At 35.9% G+C, this 22,619-nt stretch overlaps 1 protein-coding gene across 1 annotated transcript in view; it reads right to left on the bottom strand.

Annotated features, from left to right (window-relative positions):
• Positions 1-22,619, bottom strand: part of KCNH7 (potassium voltage-gated channel subfamily H member 7) — a 236,453-nt gene that overhangs the window by 39,998 nt on the left and 173,836 nt on the right. Inside the window, exons 7-9 of the mRNA XM_056350514.1 lie at positions 15,138-15,563; positions 4,506-4,905; positions 3,590-3,789 (exon numbers count right to left, since the gene is read on the bottom strand). Of these exons, the coding sequence (XP_056206489.1) occupies positions 3,590-3,789; positions 4,506-4,905; positions 15,138-15,563 (1,026 nt within the window). The remainder of the gene's footprint in view (positions 1-3,589; positions 3,790-4,505; positions 4,906-15,137; positions 15,564-22,619) is intronic.

The following is a 22,619-nucleotide window of genomic DNA, read 5'->3' as shown; positions in this document are numbered from 1 at the left end:
TTTAATTAACGTGTACATTTGACTAAAAACACTTTCCAATGCTTGTCCCACTTATTTACTTCTTAGAACTCTTTTAAAAGACAAAATAAACCAATAAAGCTGTTCAGATGCACAGAAGATCCATGGAAAGAAGGGGGTGGGGATTGTAAAAAACACATGCATAACTTAAAAAAGGATCTCAAACACTAAATATGTCATCTTTGTGGGGTAAGCATCACAGACATGCTATTATCAGCGCTGGACTGATAACATTGAAATGAAGGGGGAAAAGAAGGCAAAGAGAGTTTAGGAAAAACAGAACAGGATAGTTTAAAAAATTAAAATAATGTCTGAATCTTTGGGACTGGTGACACCTTTCATGAAACAATATACATTGTAAAATATTTGTAATTTAACTTTGCCAGTGTATACCACAGGGATATGATTTAAATTATGCTTATTCTATAGACTCAATATTTTTATCCAGATTAAAATAAATCCCAAATCCTGTTTATCCAGTCCATGCGTAATTATGTGGAACTGTTTTTGCCAAAATACATTATGCAATGAAACATAATCAAAGAGATGTAGAAATGAAACAGAAGGGAACAAATGAACAATGTTCACAGCATATTTCACCTGCAGATCTTTAAAGCTAATTTTAAGTTCAGCCATTTCAAATGAGTGTAAAGTACCAAATTCTGGTTTACAATATTAAGTGTAGGATTTTGTTTAGGAAATCAAGTTTATTTAGTCTCAGTACAGTATTATTCCTGAGGTTAAAAGTTGGTTGTTTGTTTTTTTTTTTTTTACTGTTCCTGAATTCTTAAGTATATTACTGATGATAATTAAAAGCATCTTTTGAAATATATGTCTAATATTATTTTTATATATATATGTGTGTGTATACAATGCATGTACATATATATATATAAATGTAAATTTTTCATGCATTTCAAATTGCAAAGGAGAAAGAAGACTGAGGTTTTGAATTTTATTCAGTTTTCTGTCATGAAATTAGAAAGAAAGACACATTGGATCAAATTCTGCCTTCAGATATTTGCAAAAAACTCCCAGTAAATATTGGCAGGAGTCAAACGTATTTGTCTGAGGACAGTATTAGCCTGTTGGTATGTAAATGCAAATATTTCATGCAAAATTAAGTTAATACCACATGCAAGTCCATCTCATATGCACATGGCTTACAGCCAAGAAAACTTCATTGGTGCTTGTGCTAACATGCATATATGGTTTGAACCAAGAGCATTCACGCAAGGGAAAATGCAGAATGATCAGCATGGCAACTTTGTCAGAGTGACATTCCTACAGAGCAACTACCTAATGCAAACCAATATGCACATGACCTTTTTTGGGCAGAGAAGCATGATTTAAGTTGTGGGGTAAAACAGCAATTAATAAATGTGGTTAGATTAGCAATTTTAATGTCTAATTTTTAGTAACCATTTTGCCCCACATCTGATTCTACTTGGATTATTTCTGTTTGCTATCTACCCCTTCATCATGCAAAGAGTTACAATTAAAATTAGAAAGCATTGAACAAGCTCTAAACCCGACAGATAACATGGATATTCTCCACACTTTATACTGGAATTAAATTTGATATAAATACCTCCTGCTCTTACCAGTGGGTGGTGTTATTCCATGTATTTAGGTATGAAGCAGACAGGAAAGAGATAAATCTTTCATAAGTACAACGTAAATCACACAATTCTTTTATTATCCTTGCACTAAGTGTAATATATTCAAACTCCCTTTTTAAGAAAATTAAGCGACTGCCATAAAATTTGAGGGATAAAAATGTGAACAGAATAAGAAATAAAATATAACAAAACAAGGTACTAAGCTTGATTTTTTTTTCCACATTTTATTTAAAACAAAGCCTCCAAACTGCCTCACAATCATATTGCAGAATATGGGCTGTTTAATCCATTTATTTATTATTTCACATTAATGACAAGTCCAGGACTAATTCCAGTACAGCAGTTCCTGCATTATGCAAAGTTTAACCTGGCAACATCCAGTTTCAGTTACTTCAAGTTATTTCAAGTGAAACAGGTGTTCTTAGTACATCCATTAGTGGTAATGAATTAGTTAAGGTGTACATGATTTTGTAATATCTTCAGAAATAATTCAGTGAGTTACTTTAGGCTTAGGCTCCACCCACCTGCAGTTTAAGGGCCTGATCCTGCAAAGTGCTGAGTATCCCACAACCTCATTGCCATCAGAGGGGGATTAAGGCCATTCAGTGCCATGCAGGATGAAGCTACTGATGTTGCCTTCCACTGCAGTAATCCCCAGCAAAGGTTTATACAAGTATCCCTCTGGAGGGGATGCGTGGAAGTGGCAGGTGAAGCCCAGTATATTTAATTTGCTGTCTTAGTTTTAAAATCTGCTTTACTTAATGGTAACCATAAAGTCAAGCTGTCAGTGATTCAGCTTTATAAAATCTTTTGATTGAGACCGTTGTTTCTGTTTACTGCATAAAAGTGTACCACTCTGACAGTCATTCACAAATATATGTATAGATACCACATGGAAGATGTTTGAATTTATGTCCAAATTTTGATGTTGATGTCTAGTTAAATTGTTACAAAAATGTATAGATTTTCTTGTCTTGCCAGCTTTATGGAGACCTCTGCAGTCTCTAATCTATAACTCAGAATAGCTCTGGAAAACATCTCTCTCGAGACACAGATTCACAGATTCTTAAGATATACAATGCTCTCAGTGTCTTCAAACCTATGTCAGCTTTTGAGAAAAAATGTTTCTGTCTCCAGAAAATAAGCCAGAAATATAAATGCTTATTTTTGCTCATTAGCAGATTGTTATTCTTTTTTAGCTGGCCACAGAATATATTTTTATACAAGAAACATTTACAGTTTTTTTATTAAAAACAGAAATTATGAGTGTTGTACCTTGTCATTTCCTAGAAATGAGATTTTGTGGACTGCTAAACAGTTGGTAGTACTGTGTTGACTTTCAGTGCTGAATTATGTAGTTGCGAATGCAAGTGAACTATTGTTCAGATTATGTTATGATTAGAATATTTCACTCTGAAAAGATCAGCTAATCCTCCTGCCTGGTCCTCTCTTCCACCCACCCTCAACGTACTTGTTCTAGATTACATGATAGGATTTTAAAAAAGAATTGATCTCCACAGGTTTTATAGAAAAGTAAATCTATAGACACCAAAAAAGGTACTCTTGTTTGATACTGGAAGTGGAAAATCAGGCCAAAGAACAAACAAAACTCTGGAACAGCTATGCCTGAAATGAGAAACCCATCACTTTTTTTTTTTTTTTTTAATTGGCTTAAGCTTATAGTAGTCAACGGCAGTTCTCAAGCTTTCCTATGCACAGTGAGTGTTCAGGTTTCTGGTATAGCTTATTATATATAGGTAATAATCTAGGGAGTTAAATGTTTGGATGCCAAACTTGTAATGGCTTGGTTTTCAATAATTGCTATATATCCACCATCTTAAACTTGTACTTTTATGGCTCATAAATAATGAAGACTTACAATCTGTTTCTAAATTCTCACGCATTTATCTATTCCCCAGCATCCGTGCCTGAAAAACTGAACAACATACCATGTTCATGTCAATGCCGTTGGTGTATGTCCATGCATGCTGGAAATATTCCTCAAGTCGCTGCCGCAGAGGGTTGGGGATTTGATGAAAGCGTATAAACTCCTTTACTCGCAGCATCTGCATGTGATACCGTGCAGTTCCTGAGTAGAGTCTTTGGATTATTGCAGATACGTTTCCAAAAATGCTAGCATACATTAATGCTGGATTAAATAGAAACAAAATTTACTTAAGTCATATTGGGTTTTGCAGATGATGCAACAGTTCTTATAATGTACTTTTAATGTTAAAGAGCTCAGGTGAGACTAGTAACATTTTCAGAGACATGAAATTGATTTACCTGAACCTTTTTATTGATTTGATTGTATCAGTTCCAACTCAGTTAGCAGATGAGGCTTAAATATTAATTTATAATCAAGTTGGTAATATTTATCTTTGGAGCTTGTAGTCCTGAACTGAGCATTTTAAATTTGGTTTATCTAATTTTAAGGACTTTGGTAGAACTAAGAACTAGGAACTAAGGTTATGTACAAGTTCTGAACAAAGGGTAGAGTTAAGGAGGTACACATACATTTATAGGTTTGGGGTTTAAATCAACAAATTAAATTTAGTTATGATTATCCAAAAATGATGGGCTACAGTTTCCTAAATCCACTCAAAACTCGACTTTCTACCCTACAGGACACTGCAGACACTGATACACAACACAAAATTTCTGACAGTTTGGATAACAGATTTGGAGTAGTCAAGCAACTTTACTTCCTGACTGCACGAGTCACAACATATTTTTGCATATAACATTGTTTTCCCTGGGAATCTGCCCTTCTGGCTGCATGCTTGTAATCTTATTAGCTTAGACTGTTAAGTCATTTGCTTAAACAATGAAGAAAAAATGAAAGAATATGGTAGAACTACTTACAGCCAATCAGCATGACACAGATGGAAAAAATCTTCTCTGAGTTGGTGTTTGGAGACACATTTCCAAATCCTACACTTGTTAGACTGCTGAAGGTAAAATAAAGTGCAGTGACGTATTTGTCCTTGATGGATGGTCCAGAACTTGCATCACTATTATTGTAATGCTTTCCTAATTGTTCTCCTAAAGAATCCAACCAGCCAATCTTTTGAGACAAGTAAGGTCTTTCTACGTTTCCAATGGCGTACCAAATGCAAGCAAGCCAGTGCGCAATTAATGCAAATATGCACATAAGGAGCATAAGAACTGCAGCACCATATTCTGAATATCTGTCCAATTTCCGTGCTACCCTCACCAAACGCAGCAGTCTAGCTGTCTTCAGAAGACCTATTAATGTTGTCGTCTGTAAAAATAAGATAGAAATTAATTTTCTCTGTTAACAAATGTACTGTCATAATAGTCAGCATGAACAAACCACTGCAAATTCCATTATTTTCTGGAATCAACAAAACCAGTAGATTAACCCATTTCAATGTAACCTTATTCTAATTTTCTTTAAACTATCAATTTTATTATAAAAACAGTGAAGAAAACAATAAGAAATGCACATCTTAAGATACAGAAGTTGTCATTTTCTGTTGAATGCTCTTTCATTTTGAATATACTTCTTTATCTGGACTCTTCATTCCACATTAATGGACTTAAATGATCCATTAGATTCATGATGTTTTGGCATGATAAAGTCTGTAAGTTATTGGAACATAATTATATGACTGGCCTTGCAGTTAACAAGCATTTATGACATTTGAACAAAGCTGTGTGACTATATTTGACTTTAACTTAGAGACTCCTTGCAATGCTCTGGCACATATGTGAAGTGTGAAGGAATAAAGCAGAAAATGTCTCAAAGAGTAAGTAACTTACTCTGCAAATATTCTTCCTGTTTGTAATGGCCAGAACACTATACAGGTAAAAGAAGATGAACCACTGAGAATAGAAAATCATGGAAAAGTTCCTTTTGCCAGACTCAAGATTAATCTTCTTTTTGCATCTTTCATCCTGAATTTTGCAGGCATAGTGGTAGAGATGACTAATAAAGGTACTATACCATTAAAAGAAAAAAAGGGTCTGTTATAAACCAGGGATTTATTCCAAGATATTTAGTGCACCCCTGCACTATGATTCATTGCAGACTTTTTGAGGCTCTGACCTTTTTAAAGTAATCTAAAGTTTATTAATGTAAATTTACAATTTTCAATATGTAAATTGTTTGCATACTTGTTCATTCCTTGTTAAAGAGATTGACAAGATTGTAAATAGTGAGTACTCAATTTCAAAACCAACTCAGCTACCTTTTCTCCTCCATTAAGTCTGAACATATATAAAAGTATTCAGTAAATGTCAAGCCTGAATAAGTTTTCAATAATTTTTTCTTCCTTTTTTTTTCAATGTGCATGTATATTACATAACACTTAACTGGAAAAGTTTTCTGAGCCCTACAAACCACTCTGATGGTAGTATGTGTCACGTTAGCTTTCTTTCAACAAGTACTAGACTAGTTCTTATGTTTTATTAAATTCTTGCATTTACCATGTTTTTGAGTAAAATCCCAGTTGTCAGTGGACAACTCAATATATTGTTCATATTTTCTGAGTAAATGAACAACAAGATAATGTAAGGTAACAGTGGGTAACACTCCTTGGTTCAACTTAACATCACAGAGAATAATTTCAAGGTGAATCTTATTGCCACATAAGGCTGTTTCATTGAATGTGACCTCAAGACTCTGAAAGATGATGTACTACAAAAAGCTGAGCTTCAGCATATGACTATTGCCATCAGGTACTTTTTCTGGTAAGGTAGATCAGGCTTAAATATTTTGATCACTTAAGGAAAAGAGCAATCTTAAGAAAAGCTAACATTTGTTCTTAGTGGTGTGTCGAAACCATTCTATTAGAGATGTAGTTATATCTGTACACCATGCAAGAGGCAGCGTATTCTTACAGTGCCCTTTAAATAGATCAGAAGGTACATTGTGATTGCAAAATATGTCAGCAGTGTTCCACCCCATTCTTAAGATAAGACTTGCTAATATTATGCATCCTCAGTGCCAATCCCATGCTTAGATACTGCATCAGTGTGAGCTCTGGAGTATGCGGGAAGTGTATAATACAAGCAGACCCCATCTCTTCAGGGTAGAATCAGCATGAGTAAGTTTAGATAAGCTTTAAAGCATCAAGAAACTCATCCCGAGTTTGATTTTTCTTTAACAAAGTGGAGAGGCTAGAGGCTTTGACACTAAAATATAGTTAGCAGTAGTGGTGAAAAGCATGATGTGTATGCTTTACATGTTGTCCACTTCTCAGTGGAGATGTAGCTTTCATACAGTAACAGTCCACCTCCCATATGTCACTTGGCCAGGGACAGTACCTGGGATCAGAACTATCTCTGCTCAGCACTGCACCCAAGGAAGCAAAGGTCCTACTCTGTCTGTTACCCACCTTATCACATCTGGTGCCAATGATTAATGTCTGCAAATAGCAATCTGATAGAGACTACTCTTTTCTCTGAATTGCTTGCTGCTCTGTACTCATCATACCTGGCTTTATCAGCTGGACTACAAGTTCAAGAGTTGCTGAACACTCACATCAGTATTTTTTTTTTTATTTTTTTTTTTTTAACAGTAGCAACATTTACTGTGAGCCAGAAGCACATAGGAATCTCATAGCTACAGAAACTGTGAATCTGGATTAGCAGAAGATAGGTACAGGATCATTTTCCCTCACTACAGTATATTAAGTGCAAAGTGTTCCATTTATGAAACACTTATGAAACACTTAACTGTTTGCCTAAACTGGAATTCATTAGGATCATAGCACATAAGTACTTCCAGAATCTAAAATCTCTACAATACATTGAAGATACCTGTCTTAATTGGTAAAATTTATTAAAAAGATAAAGGTCTTAAGCTAACACCCATTTTAAATAGATTCTGCCAAAACATACATTCCATTTCTTCAAATTTACTTGTTCATTGCACAAAACCAAAGTTACAGAGAAAAGTAAAATAGATCATCTTAGATTTCTCCATTGCACTATTATATATTCCAATCTGCCAATCTAACATTTTGCTAACCAGTATAGCCAATGTAATTTTGATATTTTTGCCTTGTTTGGTTATTATGCAATTTGACCTTTGAAAAAGCCTTTTGATTTTTTCTAGCTATAGTACAGGAGGGGGCTTGGAGTAAAAGTGTATTATTTTCTTCAGTTTTGACTTTAGTAAAAGCACAAAACCCCCTCACCAATACATGCCTACAATGGTTCTTTATTGCTTACATGGTTCTCTCCATGAGCTAAGTAGAATTGTAGAATCACACAGTCTGGGTTGGAAGGGAACTTAAAGGTCATCTAGTCCACCCCCCTGCCCCCCGCAATAAGCAGGGACATCTTCAACTAGATCAGGTTGCTCAGAGCCCCGTCCAACCTGACCTAGTATGTTTGCAGGGATGGGGCATCTACCACCTCTCTGGGCAACCTGTTCCAGTGTTTCACCACCCTCACCGTAAAAAATTTCTTCCTTGTATCTAGTCTAAATTTAACCTCCTTCAGTTTAAAACCATTACCCCTTGTCCTATTGCAACAGGCCCTGCTAAAAAGCTTGTCCCCATCTTTCTCATATGCCCCTTCTAAGTACTGCAATAATCTCTCCCCAGAGCCTTCAGTTCTCCACACTGGCCAGCTCCAACTCTCTCAGCCTTTCTTCATGGGATAGGTGTTCCATCCTTTTTTTGGCCCTCCTCTGGATGTGCTTCAACAGGTCCATGTCTTTCCTGTGCTGAGGGCTCCAAAGCTGAATGCAGTACTCCAGGTAGGGTCTCACCAGAGTGGAGTAGAGCGGCAAAATCACCTCCTTCGACCTGCTGGCCACTCTTCTTCTGATGCAGCCTAGGATATGGTTGGTCTTGTGGGCTGCAAGTGCACATTGCCAGCCCATGTCCAGCTTTTTGTCCACCAGTACCCCAAGGTTCTTTTCAGCAGGACTGCTCTCAATTCCTTCGTCCCCCAGCCTGAATTGATACTGGGGGTTGCCACAATCCAGATGCAGGACCCTGCATTTGACCTTGTTGAACCCTGTAAGGTTCCCGTGGGTCCCCTTTCTTGAGCTAGTTCAGGTTCCTCTAGAGGGCATCCTGTCCTTCAGGCATGTCAACCGCACCACTTAGCTTGGTGCTGTCCACAGACTTGTTGACGGTGCACTTGAGCCCTCTATGTCATTGAGGAAGATATTAAACAGTACTGGTCCCAATACAAACACCTGAGGGACACCACTTGTCACTGATCTCCACCTGGACATTGAGCTGTTGACCTCTACTGCCTGGATGTGACCATCCAATCAGTTCCTCATCCACCAAACAGTCCACCCATCAAATAAATACCTCTCCAATTTAGAGAGAAGGATGATGTGGAGGACTGTGTCAAAGGCATTTCAGAAGTCCAGATAGATGACATCTGTAGCTCTTACCTTGTCCACTGATGTAGTCATTCCATCATAGAATGCCATCAGGTTGGCCAGGCAGGACTTGCCCTTGGTGAAGCCATGCTGGCTATATCAAATCACCTCCCTGTTCTCCATGTGGCTTAGTATAACTTCTAGGAGGATCTGTTCCATGATCTTTCCAGGCCCAAAGGTGAGGCTGACAAGACTGCCATGACTTTTCAAATATCAAAAATTCAAAACAAAAAATGGAGGGTGGCTTGGCAACTACATCAGCCTATTCCCTTGGGACTCTGGGATGCATCTCATCAGGTCCCGTAGACTTATGTATGTTCAGGTTCCTCAGGTGGTCACAAACATGATCTCTTACAATGGGAGAAACTTTGCTCCTCCAGTCACCATCTTGTGGTCCATCCACTTGAGAGGTGTGGGAAGAGAGATTGCCAGTGAAGACTGAAGTACTGTTGAGTTACCTATTTGCCAGTCTTGCTCATTGGGGAGGTACACTTTCTTTGACCTTCCTTTTCTGGCTGACATACCTGTGGAAGCCCTTCTTGTTATTCTTTGCATCCCTTGCCAAGTTCAGCTCCATCTGCACCTTGGCCTTCATGACCCCATCCCTACAAAACTGGGTAGGATCCCTATACTCTTCCCAAGATACCTGTCCCTGTTTTCACTGCCTGTGCGTCTCCTTTGTGCCCTTCACTTTGACCAGCAAGTCTCAGCTAATCCATGCTGCAATCTTGCCTTCCTTTCTAGATTTCTTACACCTGGGAATCGAGAGCTCTTGCACTTTAAGGAAAGTATCCTTAAAGGTCTGCCAGCTCTTTTCTGCTCCCTTGTCTCTGAGGGCAGTCTCCCAGGGTGTATTAGTAACTCCTTGAAGAGCTGGAAGTTTGCTTTCTAAAATTCAGGGTCCTGACCTTACTCCTTGCATGACCCGTATCCCTCAGGACGATGAGCTGATGGATAGAACCACATAGAAGGCATTTTTAGTTGTTTTGGAATAATTATTCAGTTCTTCTAGTAAGAAGCTTGAGAAAGGGTAATGTTTGTCAATTGTTTTTTCGCCAGGCCGCTGATTTATTTTTTTTAACCAAATCCTTACATAATTACAATGGGGTATCCTTAACTCTGATTAGTCCTCTCCTTTAATAGTGAGATTGGTTTATACCCTCAATTTCTCAAGCCCTGGTGCTGAAATGACCACAGCAGGGAGCTATTTTGATAGACAGCAACTGATTACAGCATGATTTGAAAGAGGAGGGCATCAGTCTATCTGATTAAAGAGGGTGTCATTCATTAGTTATTATTGTATAATGCTGGAAGAGGAAGCTGGTATCACCTGATTCATTATCTGCATAAGGGGTATTCTGCCTGTGTAAAAAGCCATTTACAACTCATGACTTTGTCACTGATGGCCAAATCCTTAGGTTTTCTCTAGATATTTTTTAAATTTCTTTTTTTTTATTTCTTCATAACTTCCATTACTGTTAATGTATAAATCTATATTTCCATCTCTTATTTGTCTCTTTTTTAAACCAAATAACCCACTGATGTGTATGAGTAGCTCAAACTGTCTCTTCCAATGTGCATTAATGTCACTTGCTTACACAGTATTTCATTTGCTATAGGGTCCTTTCCAGCTTCTTGGTATTATAAAGCCCTCAGTTTCTCAATAATTTCCTGTCACCTACATTTTGTGTTAAAACCATCATCAACCTTTTTTGCAGCCTGTAAGTAAATCTGTTAAATACAAGTACTATAGCATCAAGCACAGTTAACTTTTCTCTCTCAGAAAAATCTCCAATACATGCCAGAATTTGGCCTTTCAGACTATGCTCCATTACCTTAATAGCCTCTTCTGAGCACTGTGTCATTGTTGAAGATCTTTATGCTGTATGCATCATGATACTGCTGAAAATGTTAGTACAAACACCAATTAAACAAAAATACTTCAACTAACCAAATCTTATTTATAGCAGGGTACTGGTACTTCAACTGCTGTTGATAAAGGACTGCCAAAATGGTCTACGAATGTCTGCTCAAGCAGTGCTGGGGTTCCTCTTTGCTTCATCTTGAAAAACAATTAAAGGAAGAAAAACTTGATACTAAATGCTTCTCTGAGATTAGCCAGCCACCTAAATAATTTCCAGAGACTTTACCCTAATGCTGTATCATCCTGGTCTGTACTCATTTCACAGAGCTGCTAATACAAAGGCAGACTGCCTGTACCATCAGCTATGCAGTCTTCAGTGTAACAGATTTGAAATTCATTGGAATAGGTTTTCCAAGTAAATTGCTAAATTGAGTACAGGAAACTATATTACTCTCTTCTTGAGATGTTTTCTGAGCTTGATTTTGAAATATATTTTAATTTGGAAGAGGGTAAAGTACTGATTCCATCAGCAGAGATGCAGTCAGGACTACGAGACTCAATCTCTAATTCTAGAAATGTGAGATTCTTCTTTTCAGTTTGCTTTACCAGATAGGCTGTGTAACAGAGTGAAGACATCAAAACCAAGAGAACAAGGGTACTTTTACTTGTATGTCTTCATTTTAGCCCAAACTCATCTATTTTCTTGATTTATTGCTACAAATAGAAGACACATTCACTCTTATGTTTTGTGAGTATGCTGGATACATACATCATGGTGTATTTATTTTAATTCTCTAAGGCAGCATTTTCCCTGCTGATAATGCTATTAAATTATGTTCTGTAAAATAGCTCTGGTCACTACTATTTGTAAACAGTAAAAGGAAAAGCCTTCATGCTTTTCTGCATATTTCAGCTGAGTGTTCTCTTTGGTGTCAATTTAATAAAACTATAAATATGAAAATATTCTTTCTGAAGCTGTTACCATCACTTGTTTGTATGTTTTATTGCAGTAGGTTCTAGATGAAAGGGAAGAAGCTTTGGTTATCTATATATCCATGTGATTTTTCCCTACAACATATCTGTCTTTGAAGTGAAAAGCTGATCAATACATTAAAAGGCACATTATTTTAAATGCATATATATATAAATATCTAGTAATCTTAAGCAGCATTCTACTTGTATATGCACACCATCTATAAGTGTGCTTTAAGGAGCTGTGCCACTGCAACTGTTATTTGTTTAAAAACCAAACCAGATTCCTCAGCTGAGCATAATGATTAAAAACTATCAAAAGAATAGAAAGTAAAAAGTCCATCTACTCATTATTTTTATCTTCCCAAGTATCAGGGATGCCACTTAACATTTATGATACACACCCAAAAAAAGAGAATAGTTTACTACCAGCCATAATAATTTTGTGTTGAGTCTGCTTAAACAGGAAACAATAATTTAAAATTATATTAGTTCCCTATTTTAGAAATTTGGAAGTTAACTGTCTTACTCTGTTGCTTTCCTATGGTTGGAAAAGAATGACTCAAACAGAAGCATTCAGAAATTGCTGTATGTGGTATTTGGATTATTATCTGCTGCCCTTTCTAGACTCGGTTTGATATCAAGGTGTTTTAAAGCTGGGTGAGCACACATGGAGCTCTCTTTGGAGCTTATGTTGTTTAATAAAAAGACTATTCTATACAATTGTTTGTAGGAGTTCTTATTTAAAGAATCTCTAGATAACAAAAAAGAACCATTTCATAAAAAAGATAACCCTTATGACTGAAAAAAATCTATTAGATGAAACGTGCTCTATTCTAACAGTTATACCTTTTCTGCTTCTTGCTAAACTATGAAAAAGGGATCATTGGAGAAATATTACAGTTAGCAACATAGGAAGCAAAACTACAGTAAGTAGCAGCTTAGAAAAAGTGACTGACATATTCAGTACCATGAATGAGAGAGAAATCATGATGGCATGGTGAAGGGGTCATAATCTGTGTATTTCATTGCTGCTTAGGTAAACTAACTAGTTTTTACAGATCATGAAACTGTTCAATTACTAGGTTTTGAGGGAATAAAGAATTAATTCACTCATATCTGAAACACTGCAAAAGTCATTACATGGTGCAATAATTTATGTTCCAAGTTCTGTGTTTTTGTATTTGTGTACTCAGCTGCCACAATGCACTTGTTTGCTACTAATTTGTACCATTATTTTATGTTAAAGTTATCCTTTTAATATCGCTTTAGCACCTGGCACTTTATTATTAAGAACGTCTGTAACAGGGGAGGTGTGGAAGAATGATGTTCAGGGTCAAATCCAAACAGCACTCCTTTAATGAACTCTGGAATTGGTCCCCATTGTAATTCTTGGTGTTCCACGCTTCCAATCACTGAACATAATTTTTGACATTGATTAGTTCTCAGTGATTGGAAAGGGATGCAGACACACCTGAAGGGAAATGATGTGGTCCAAGTTAGAAGTAATGCCATTGTCAAAATGTTTGTCTTTCATGTGTCTATACTATCAAAACTACAGAAAAAAAATCTGCAGAAAGACTGAGACCTACCACCGATAATGAGTGCAAAAGTTGATTAAAGTTTCCTTAAATTTCTGGGCTTTTTAGTCACAATCTGAGTAGAAAAGCTTTCTTTTGGTAAGAGAACTATTAACATGTTCCATCTGTGCTTTTTTCTTACTCTCTTCTTACTGCATTCCTTTAAGAAAATTTATTTCTTCTGCATGCTCTTACCTACATGTTTCTCCAGATTCCTTATGTACCTTGAGTGTGTATGCTCATATTCAAATTAGTAGGGCTATCACTATGGATTAGGAATGTTACATTGATTTCTATGACTGCTGAATAAGACCACATTATTATAATAATTTTTCAGAAGTACGAGACAGGAAACCTTCTCATTACATAAAATGTATGAAAATAAGTTTAAGAAAAGGATGACTTATAATCATCCTACTTATGAAAGTTTTAAGGTTGAATATGCTCACGAGACTCTCAAGGCCATGTAGGTATGTGCCAGTTGTTTTATACTGACCCTTAAAGGCATACTTAATTAAGTTTACATGTAATTTGTGAGGATAGCTAGGGTATCAGAATTCAGATCAGGCTTTTGGGGTGGACATAACAATTTTTGCTGTCACAGCAAATTAACAAAAAGGATATAATTTTAAAACAAAAACATTTTTGCATTCTCTGTATCATAACATGGAGACACACAGTCAGATCAGTAAATTTTCATGCTAAAAGTTGCTGATTAATATGCAGTTTTCACCTTTCTCTTCTCAATTAATGAGATGCACATATGGTTGACAAAACTGTCTGTTTCTCTTATGTCAATATGTGCAAAATGGTATTTTTAATAAATGGATTTGTGTCCTTTGAAAAGTGAATGAATCATATTTTGCTTGGTTTGCTGCTTTTTTTAATGAAAAAAAAACAAACCCTGCTGTATTCTATGCATCACACTCGCCCCCCCCCCCCCCAATCTCTACTTGTCAGTTCACTTTTCATCAACAAATATAACTTTAACATTTCTTAAATTAAATAAAATTCTTTGGAAGGAGATAGAACTAGGTCAGGCATCCAGAACATAGTGTATATTTTGTACACCTTGGGGCAATTTTCAGATGCATATATTGAACTCTTTTGTAACCTACTGTACAGATAGGGTAAGGACATTAGCCACGTCTGGCAAGGTTATCCCCATATAATATTTTTTCCTTTCTTTTGGTAGTCCATATTCTTGATAAAATAGGCAACAGCCAAATTTTTTTGTTAACTGGTATAGTTCACACTACAACTAATGTTTTACACTGAGTAAAGATATGATCTGAAGATTTTGCACAGAGAAAATTTATTCTAATGCTTTCATGCCAACACAACACTTATATGCATTAAGAGCAGTTTTTACAAAGCAAGCAGCAAATCAAAGGAGAACTTAAATAAAAGTGTTTGAACAAATCCTTCATGCATGATATATTTATTTCATTATTTATAAAGGCAGTATCATATATGGTATAATTGAAAAATACTAGCTGAATCATTCAGCTTGTTCTCCTATCAATGAAAGCTAATACTCTACATTATTCTACCAAGGAAGATTTATTTTTAGTTTAACTTGAGAAGATGGGGTGGAACTACTAAATAGCTTATTAACTGACAAGCAAAAAATATACTAGAATATACAGATTATTATAGTAAAGTCAAAGCTTAAGATTTAAGATTTTTTAGTCATTTAACCTTACCTCTTCAGAGCCAGAGCCAAAAATCAGGAGGTCAAAAGGTATTGCAGCAACCATGTCAATTAGGAACCAGCCTTTGAAGTAGTGAATTGCTATTTTTGCTGGGTCACTTACCACTTCTTCATTCTGGTTTACATATGTTGTTCTGAAGTTTATTAGAATGTCAATGATAAACATAATATCCACAATTAAGTCTACAACATTCAGTGGGCTGCAAGAATATCCACATTCTCTCCTCTTCCGTTCCTCACTATCATTCAGAAGGAAGGCAGCAGAGTAAGGGGTGAATATGGCAGTGTATATTACCAGCAACAAAATGAGCCAGTCCCAGACGGCTTTGAAAGGACTATAGTGCAATATAGTAAACTTGTTGATGCGAGGTGTCTGGAGTTTATATTCTGGTAGAACGTCAGCCCCTAAGGATAGAACCTAGAATAAGAAATATACCATGTCAATAATCAGGCAGTGTATATATATCTACTTTCAGTAAACTTAGCAAATACAGAGCTAACTTAAAGAATACTTTATTGTAATTTTGAGCATTAAGCTTCAATTACTTGGTGTTTTGGCAAAATAAACTTCTGTGAAATTCCTAATCTCTGCCAGGTCCAATAAGTTCATTGACAATTTTACACAGCTAGTTGATTCTTGTTCCCTCTAGCAACCTTTAAGTGGCATATCTGGTCCATAAAATCTGCATAATTAAGCATGTCATCAAATTCATTTATCTACCACATGGTAACCTTGCCAGCCTGTTCACGGCCAGTGAATGACTTTTTGCAGTGATGCAGTGATGCAGTGTTTTTCTCCCAAAGCAAATCTATTATCATCTGCTCAAGTTCACTGCACAAGAGTCTACTCTCTTTAGAAGATGTTTAGGCAACCAGAAATAAAAAAAGTTAGAGAAAGATCTATGAGTGTCCTTGACAGCTATTGCCGCTTTCAGTTTTGTGGTGTGGAAAACTTTCACACAGACAAATTTCACTGAGGCTATAGTACAGCTAAAGGTGTGACAAAGAAGCTTATCACAGAAATATTTCCTTTTGCTTCACTGCTACTTTTGTCAATGTCTAAAGCTTGTTATCTTTCCTTTAAAAGTATGGATTTGTTATCTGTTGGTGTTATCCAAGTTGGATTTAAATTTTATTTGGAAGGGATTATGTTTGTAAGCAGTGCTTGATTTGCTGGCTCTAGAAGCTGACGTTTACTTTCTTGCAAAGAAAAAGCATAGTGTGGGCACCCGATAAAACAAATTTCCTTTGGCTGCTCCTCCAATTTGATATGAAGGAACAAAACTTCTAAAGATATGAAGGTAGATTACATTTTCATCCCAATTCAATGCTTGGCATAGTTACAGAGACTGTCAGTAGTGATGTTAATTATTGCCTTCTGTGCTGCAAGTGCTCTCCAAATCCTACGGGACTCAGATCACCACTTCATTTTACACAGACCAATGAACAAACATCAGATGGTGACTACCTCCAGTTACTACCTATTTGGGCAAGTGACATATTCAAGAAATCTTCTACCCATTTTCCACCAGTTACTTCTACTTATTCCATATTCCCCTGGTACTTAAAAACTGTTTGTTTAAAAAATCAGATCTTTCAAAAATAATAAAAATGAATAATTATACTGAAATTAAATGATGCCTGGAAGGAGAAATACCTTGTCAGCAACATTGCCAACTTTTATTTCCTTTTTGATTGGTAGTAAGTAGTTAGGGATTTGAGTTTTCAGCTTGTTCAAGATCGAGGAATTTAATGCTCCTTGAACATAATCTTAGAAGATTATAATGGTCAGCACACTCCTTTCTGTTTAACTTTCCAGCAGCAAGTGTGTGTAAACCTTAGATCCTATCCTTAGTAATCTAAGTGGCACTTCTTATTCAGTGAGGTTCTACTTTGAAAATGTTGTGAGAACACCAGGGTTAATAACTGCTCTTCTTTGAACTATGAAGAAAGAAACAATTAAGCCATCCAAAAGATTATATGGTACCTTCAAGCAGCCATTAAGCACCAGACTGAGGTGATGGTAGAGGCTGTTCATCTATTTTTTATATTGTAACTAGGACTTGCAGTTAAGTAATGATGCTAGCTATTTTTTGTGCATTAAACACACTAGCTGACAGCAAGCTGAAGCATAGGCATTACTTAGTCTTTTAAGCAGTCTTAATACTTTCAGACCCCCACCTGGTGAGTTGACAAGAATGTTTTCCTAGTAGATGAGAGCACTGTGGCTATATGTGGCAAGAAAACTGCTATTTGTGAAATTTATATCAGTGTTTTTCTGCTGGATTTTCAGACAATGAAGAAAATGGATTAGACAACAAGAAAAGCAAAGCTCACTCTACATGTTTCTTGCAGTTGCTTGAAAATTCCAGCCAGTGTGCTTCACTTAGAGCAACACATAATGTAAATTGGATTTCTTTTGCCTGAAATCTGGCTCCTATTCTCATTTCAGTTAAATTTATTCCTAGGCTGGTCTAGACCAAGTTAGGTGAAACTGAAGAGTAAAAAAAAACCCTGCCTATTAGGCAAGATGAGAGAACAGAAGTATCAGAGTGATCATAGCAGAAATGGAACCGGCATTTTCATGGTAGTTTCTTAGACACACACAAGAGGAGAGGCTGACTGTTGGTTGTGAGTTTCATACTCATAATGTGATAAAGAACTTATATGCTGTATTGCTTATTCCCATGTAACAGGAAGTGAAAACAAACACTGTTAACTATTTTTGTTGGCTGGATTAAGAGAAAAAAGATGGGACTATGTAGAGTTGCACATAGATACAAAAGAGAAAACAAATTATTTGGTTTCATGTTGGCAGTTACAATAGAGACTGACTGAACATGTGAATTTATCCTTTTTTTATCCTGTTGTGTGACCGCCTTGCAAGGCTTTAGTGTTGGCATTGGCCAATCTTCACAATCTTGGCTAGATGGAAGACTTCAGTGTACTTAGCAATCCACTCAGAAGAACTTTACTGCTTCCACTTGCTTAAAATAGATGTTGACAAATACACTGTTAGTGCAAAGTCATTTTATTAACCTATCTCTTCTGGACAGTGAAACTCTCCTTATAGTTTGGATTGTAAAATAGGTGGCTTAGGGAATGAAATGTGTTTAAGAGTAAGGAGCACCACTGGGACAAGACTAAAGCTTTACACTTAAAAAATTTCTGAACCTTGGGACATGACATGATGGGGAAACCAAGCTCCCTTCCATCTTACTAAAGAGAAGACTATAATACTAAGTAGCAAAAGTCATACTAGCTACAATTAATCAATTAAAATGATAAAAAAATAATTGAAGGCTGTTCATCCTCGATGAAATTCCATCTCATGCTGGTTTTGCTTGAAGAAAGTGGGAATGCATTTTTAACTAGTGTGTTTTACAAGCAGTATTAGGTGATAAGATTTATTCTGTTTAAAATGAGAAAATGTCAAATTTAAATAAACTGTATTGTATTTTGCCTTTGAATAAAGAATTTTGATCTAAAATTCAGCTTTTCCTGTGTGTTCCTGTTTATTCCATTTACTGTTAAACCAATGCTGCTGCAAGCTTGAAGACTCTCCGTTCAAACACATTTTTTGACTCTGAGAATCTTGCTTCAGGTGTTTCACACAGATAGGGCTGGTGAACATCTTTTGCTCTTTTTAGGTTCATGTGTTCACTTGCTAAGATCACAAGTTCAAGGGGGCACTTATTATAGAAGGGCTGCCATCAGATACCTGGAAAAATATGGAGTGAGATCAAAGTAGCTGTCATAAATTCACACGGTTTTAGAGAGATTTATCTTTCTGAAGTGTTTGGTAGCTGTTAGTTTCTCAAAGATAACAGTAGTTCACTGAAATGGAAAGAAAAGATATTTAAGAAGAATGAAAATTTATCAATGGCTGCTGTTCTGTTAAGGAAAAGGAGTAGGAACTGTATGTACCAGAGGTACTATCAGATAACAACTAATTAAAAAAAAAAAAAAAAAAAAAAGAGAGAGAGAGATTCAGTAAGCCTTTATCATTTTAAACTGGGTTGAACTGTTTGTGGTGCTATCTCTTTTTTGACAGTTCTTACATCTTTCTCCTCAAGAAAACCTGCTTGGTACTGGATAACATTTCTGCCTTGTGTTGTGTTCAACAGATGTTTTGCACAGTGTTTCTTGGTGAAGTGTCAAGGAGGCAAACTGGGCTGATGTGCTTTGCAGCACATTGGCCATATGCTTCATGGGAAAACTGGTTTGTGTAGGGGACTCTTGTTATAGGCTCTGGAGCACCACATGCAGCAGCAACGTTTGACATTTCTTGGAGAAACACAAAGATTCTTCACTGTATAATTTCTTTTATAAAATAGAATATGTAGGCAAAATGCTAGGCGAAATGTTGGATGACCTGGGAATTATGTGCTTGTCTCTGCCATTGAGTTTCTCGGTGATCTTAGGCAAGCTGACATTTAACCTCTCTAACTTCTGTCAAGTAGAGAGAATAATATTTACCCACTAATCTGAAAGCATCCTGCAAAGGATAATGAGTGGAAAGCATACATAGAAGCTGTTATGCAACAGCAATGAGTTATCATCATTCTTACTCCTCTAAATTTAGTTGATTCTTTTTATTTTTAAGATTAATTCACACAAATACTTGTGCTCTTCTCCTTTTAATTTTGAATTTATAACTTAATGGGGACACTTTCCAGATTATTTTTATTTCCTGCATGAAAACACTTTATTTTTGTTACCTATTATGCAAACTGTACAGTTTCAAGAGACTCTGAGAGACCGATATTGCTATGTATCACATGTATATTCATAAGTTTTGTTCTGAGGCATTTTCAATCTAAATTTATTAAAGAATGCAAATGCATACAGTAAAAACTAAAGAACTAGAAACAAAGTAAAGAAGCATAATAGTGTGTTAATAAATCTTAACAGAAATAATAAGCGATAAACCATCTGTTATGAATACCACCATGAACTGTTAAAGAAATATTTCTGTCAAACCACTGCATTTATTTGGAGTATGGTTTCCTAGCTATTCTAGAACTGCATGAAAGCAGTTGTGGCGTAGGATTGTTACATGCTGGACTATGGCTCCTCAAGCAACTGTAGAGCTACGTAAAGCACATGAACATGGAGAACAACCAGAAAGCATGCCTGATGCTTTCAAAAAGATTTGAAATTCTATGAGCATATTGTGATTGCACGGACCAGACACTATAAACAAGTTATTCAGAAAGCATTGGGCCTTTTGCACGTTTGCTAAGAATTCACAATATTTTTGTGCTGTGTATTTCCAAACACACAGCAAATACATGAATAATGTACACTCACACAAACAATATGTAGCATATTCGCAGTCTAGGTAAGTCCTTTCATCATGGACAGAACTAATGCACATCTGGAAAATTTGAACAAAGTGCAATGCTTACAGCTGGCAAAATGAGTCATACGGGTTGGGGGAAAATGCAGCAGTGTAAGGTAGATGATACTGAGTATATCTGTGCAAAAGGTAGATGTGGAAGTTTGATGGGTGTAAAGCTTAATAAATTAGCTTTTCAGAAAGGTACTTTTTCATGTCTTATGAGAAAGTGTATCTCCTGTGTACTGTATATTTAAATGATGTAGTCATATTGAGTACTGAATACTGTTTTATCACTGCTGCTTTTGCCACAGATGAATTCAAGTAAAGCTTGTACTAACAAGGTTAGTTCTTACATAGCATTTTTCATGTTAAGAGAATTTCATAACCATTTAATAAATGTCAAACTATAAATATAGTCCCAAATTACTTGGGAACTTTAAAATAAACATTTACCTTACCCATAAAACATCTTGTGTAAAGCTATGGAAGGTACTACCAGTCCACTCATTGAAATACAATGTTAAAATTAGTTATTTATAGGAAATACTATACGACATGAACAAACATTATTTTGCCAATATCTTGCTGGGCTCAGTCCAGTGCTAGGCATAGATGGATGATCAGACCTGCATCTTTATTCAGGGAAGCTGTAGCAAATCTAGCAACATGTCAGCTTCTTGTATGCTGAGAGATTGAATATGTTTATTATGAGTAGAGATTGAAGAAACTTTAAAATTTCTCATTGCATAAAGTGTATTCAGCAGCCAAGACATGAAATTTACATGAAAATGCAAACAAGATGGTAACTGAACCAGGATAACTCTATTATAGACATTATTGTAGCCAGCTGAAAATAAAGGGAGGAAATCAGAAGAGCTTTTGACTGTTCAGAGTTTCTAATCCAAATACGCTTCAAAATTGAATCAGAAAACCAAAATCAGCTGTACTTATTATCTGAGTGTAACACTGGAAAGTGACTACAATAATGAAATATAAAACATGTTATGTTCTCAAAGAACATAAGCAAGAGGTGACGAGAACATTTGTATCCTTATAATTTTTATAGGAGGTTTCCATAGGTTATTAGGCTAGGTTAATCTCAATGACCTCTAAGTAATTTCACAAAAAAAGGAAAGCTATTTGGATTTAAAATATTTTGCAGCAGAATTTTAAACTCTGTACAAGTTTATGGTTCGAAGGTAGCATCTTCTAAGTTTGAGTAAAGCTAAATTACTATTGCTGTTTGCTCCTTGATGCAGCTCATGATGCACAATGAACATTGGCACTATTATCCAAAACCTCTTAGATATTCAGTACAGTCCCTTCCTTTTAACAGGTAGTTTTGAACTCATTTTCAGAGCTTTATTAATAAGGCCAATAATAGTATTGAACAGAAAAAACTGGGACAACAGAATGAGAAATGTGAAGCAGACACAGAAGCTAAAGCCATATTCCTTTAATAATTAACCCTTTTTATCATGACCATAGACCTTAAATCAGAATGATAGCACAGTTCAAAAAATGAAGTGGTATTACTTCAGCTTTAAAAGAAGACATGATTTTGCATTGGAGATTTTATTAGATTTGTGGAACTTCCTTCTTTTGATGTAGCCTCTCCTAGCTCTCTTTTCCTCCTGTGTATTAGCTCTACTGGAGCTGCCAAACTATAACTAGCAAGGGCATCTCTTCCCTTTTCTTCTCTGTTCATACCATTACTGTGAGACCCCTACAGACTGGACCAGCTAAAGAGATCTCTGAATTTAAAAAGACCTAAAAAGAAATATTACACAAATACTAATGAGCAAATGGAAATTAAATCAACATTTTCTCCCTGAGAGTAGGCATTACCTAATTTCCCAGAAGACTATAATGGTCTTACATATTTCAGTCAACCTGGTGATTGTCTTCCTTGATGCTGACAGGAACAACTAATAAAATTACACCAGTATGGAAGAAAGCTGAAGTGCTTTTGAGTTAGTGCATCCTTAAAACATAGCATTATATACTGCTTTCACACATCAGCATTAAAAAGCCTTTTTTCATGTAAAAGATATTTTTACAAGTTTTTCAAAGGATAGCTATTAAAAACATCTTCTTAACCAAGAAATACTGACAGTGGGGAATGTTAAT

This window comes from Falco biarmicus, chromosome 8, assembly GCF_023638135.1.
Source record: "Falco biarmicus isolate bFalBia1 chromosome 8, bFalBia1.pri, whole genome shotgun sequence".
NCBI classification, from domain to species: Eukaryota; Metazoa; Chordata; class Aves; order Falconiformes; family Falconidae; genus Falco; species Falco biarmicus.
Note: the sequence above shows the minus strand (reverse complement) of the source record. Positions and strands in the feature narration are given on the sequence as shown.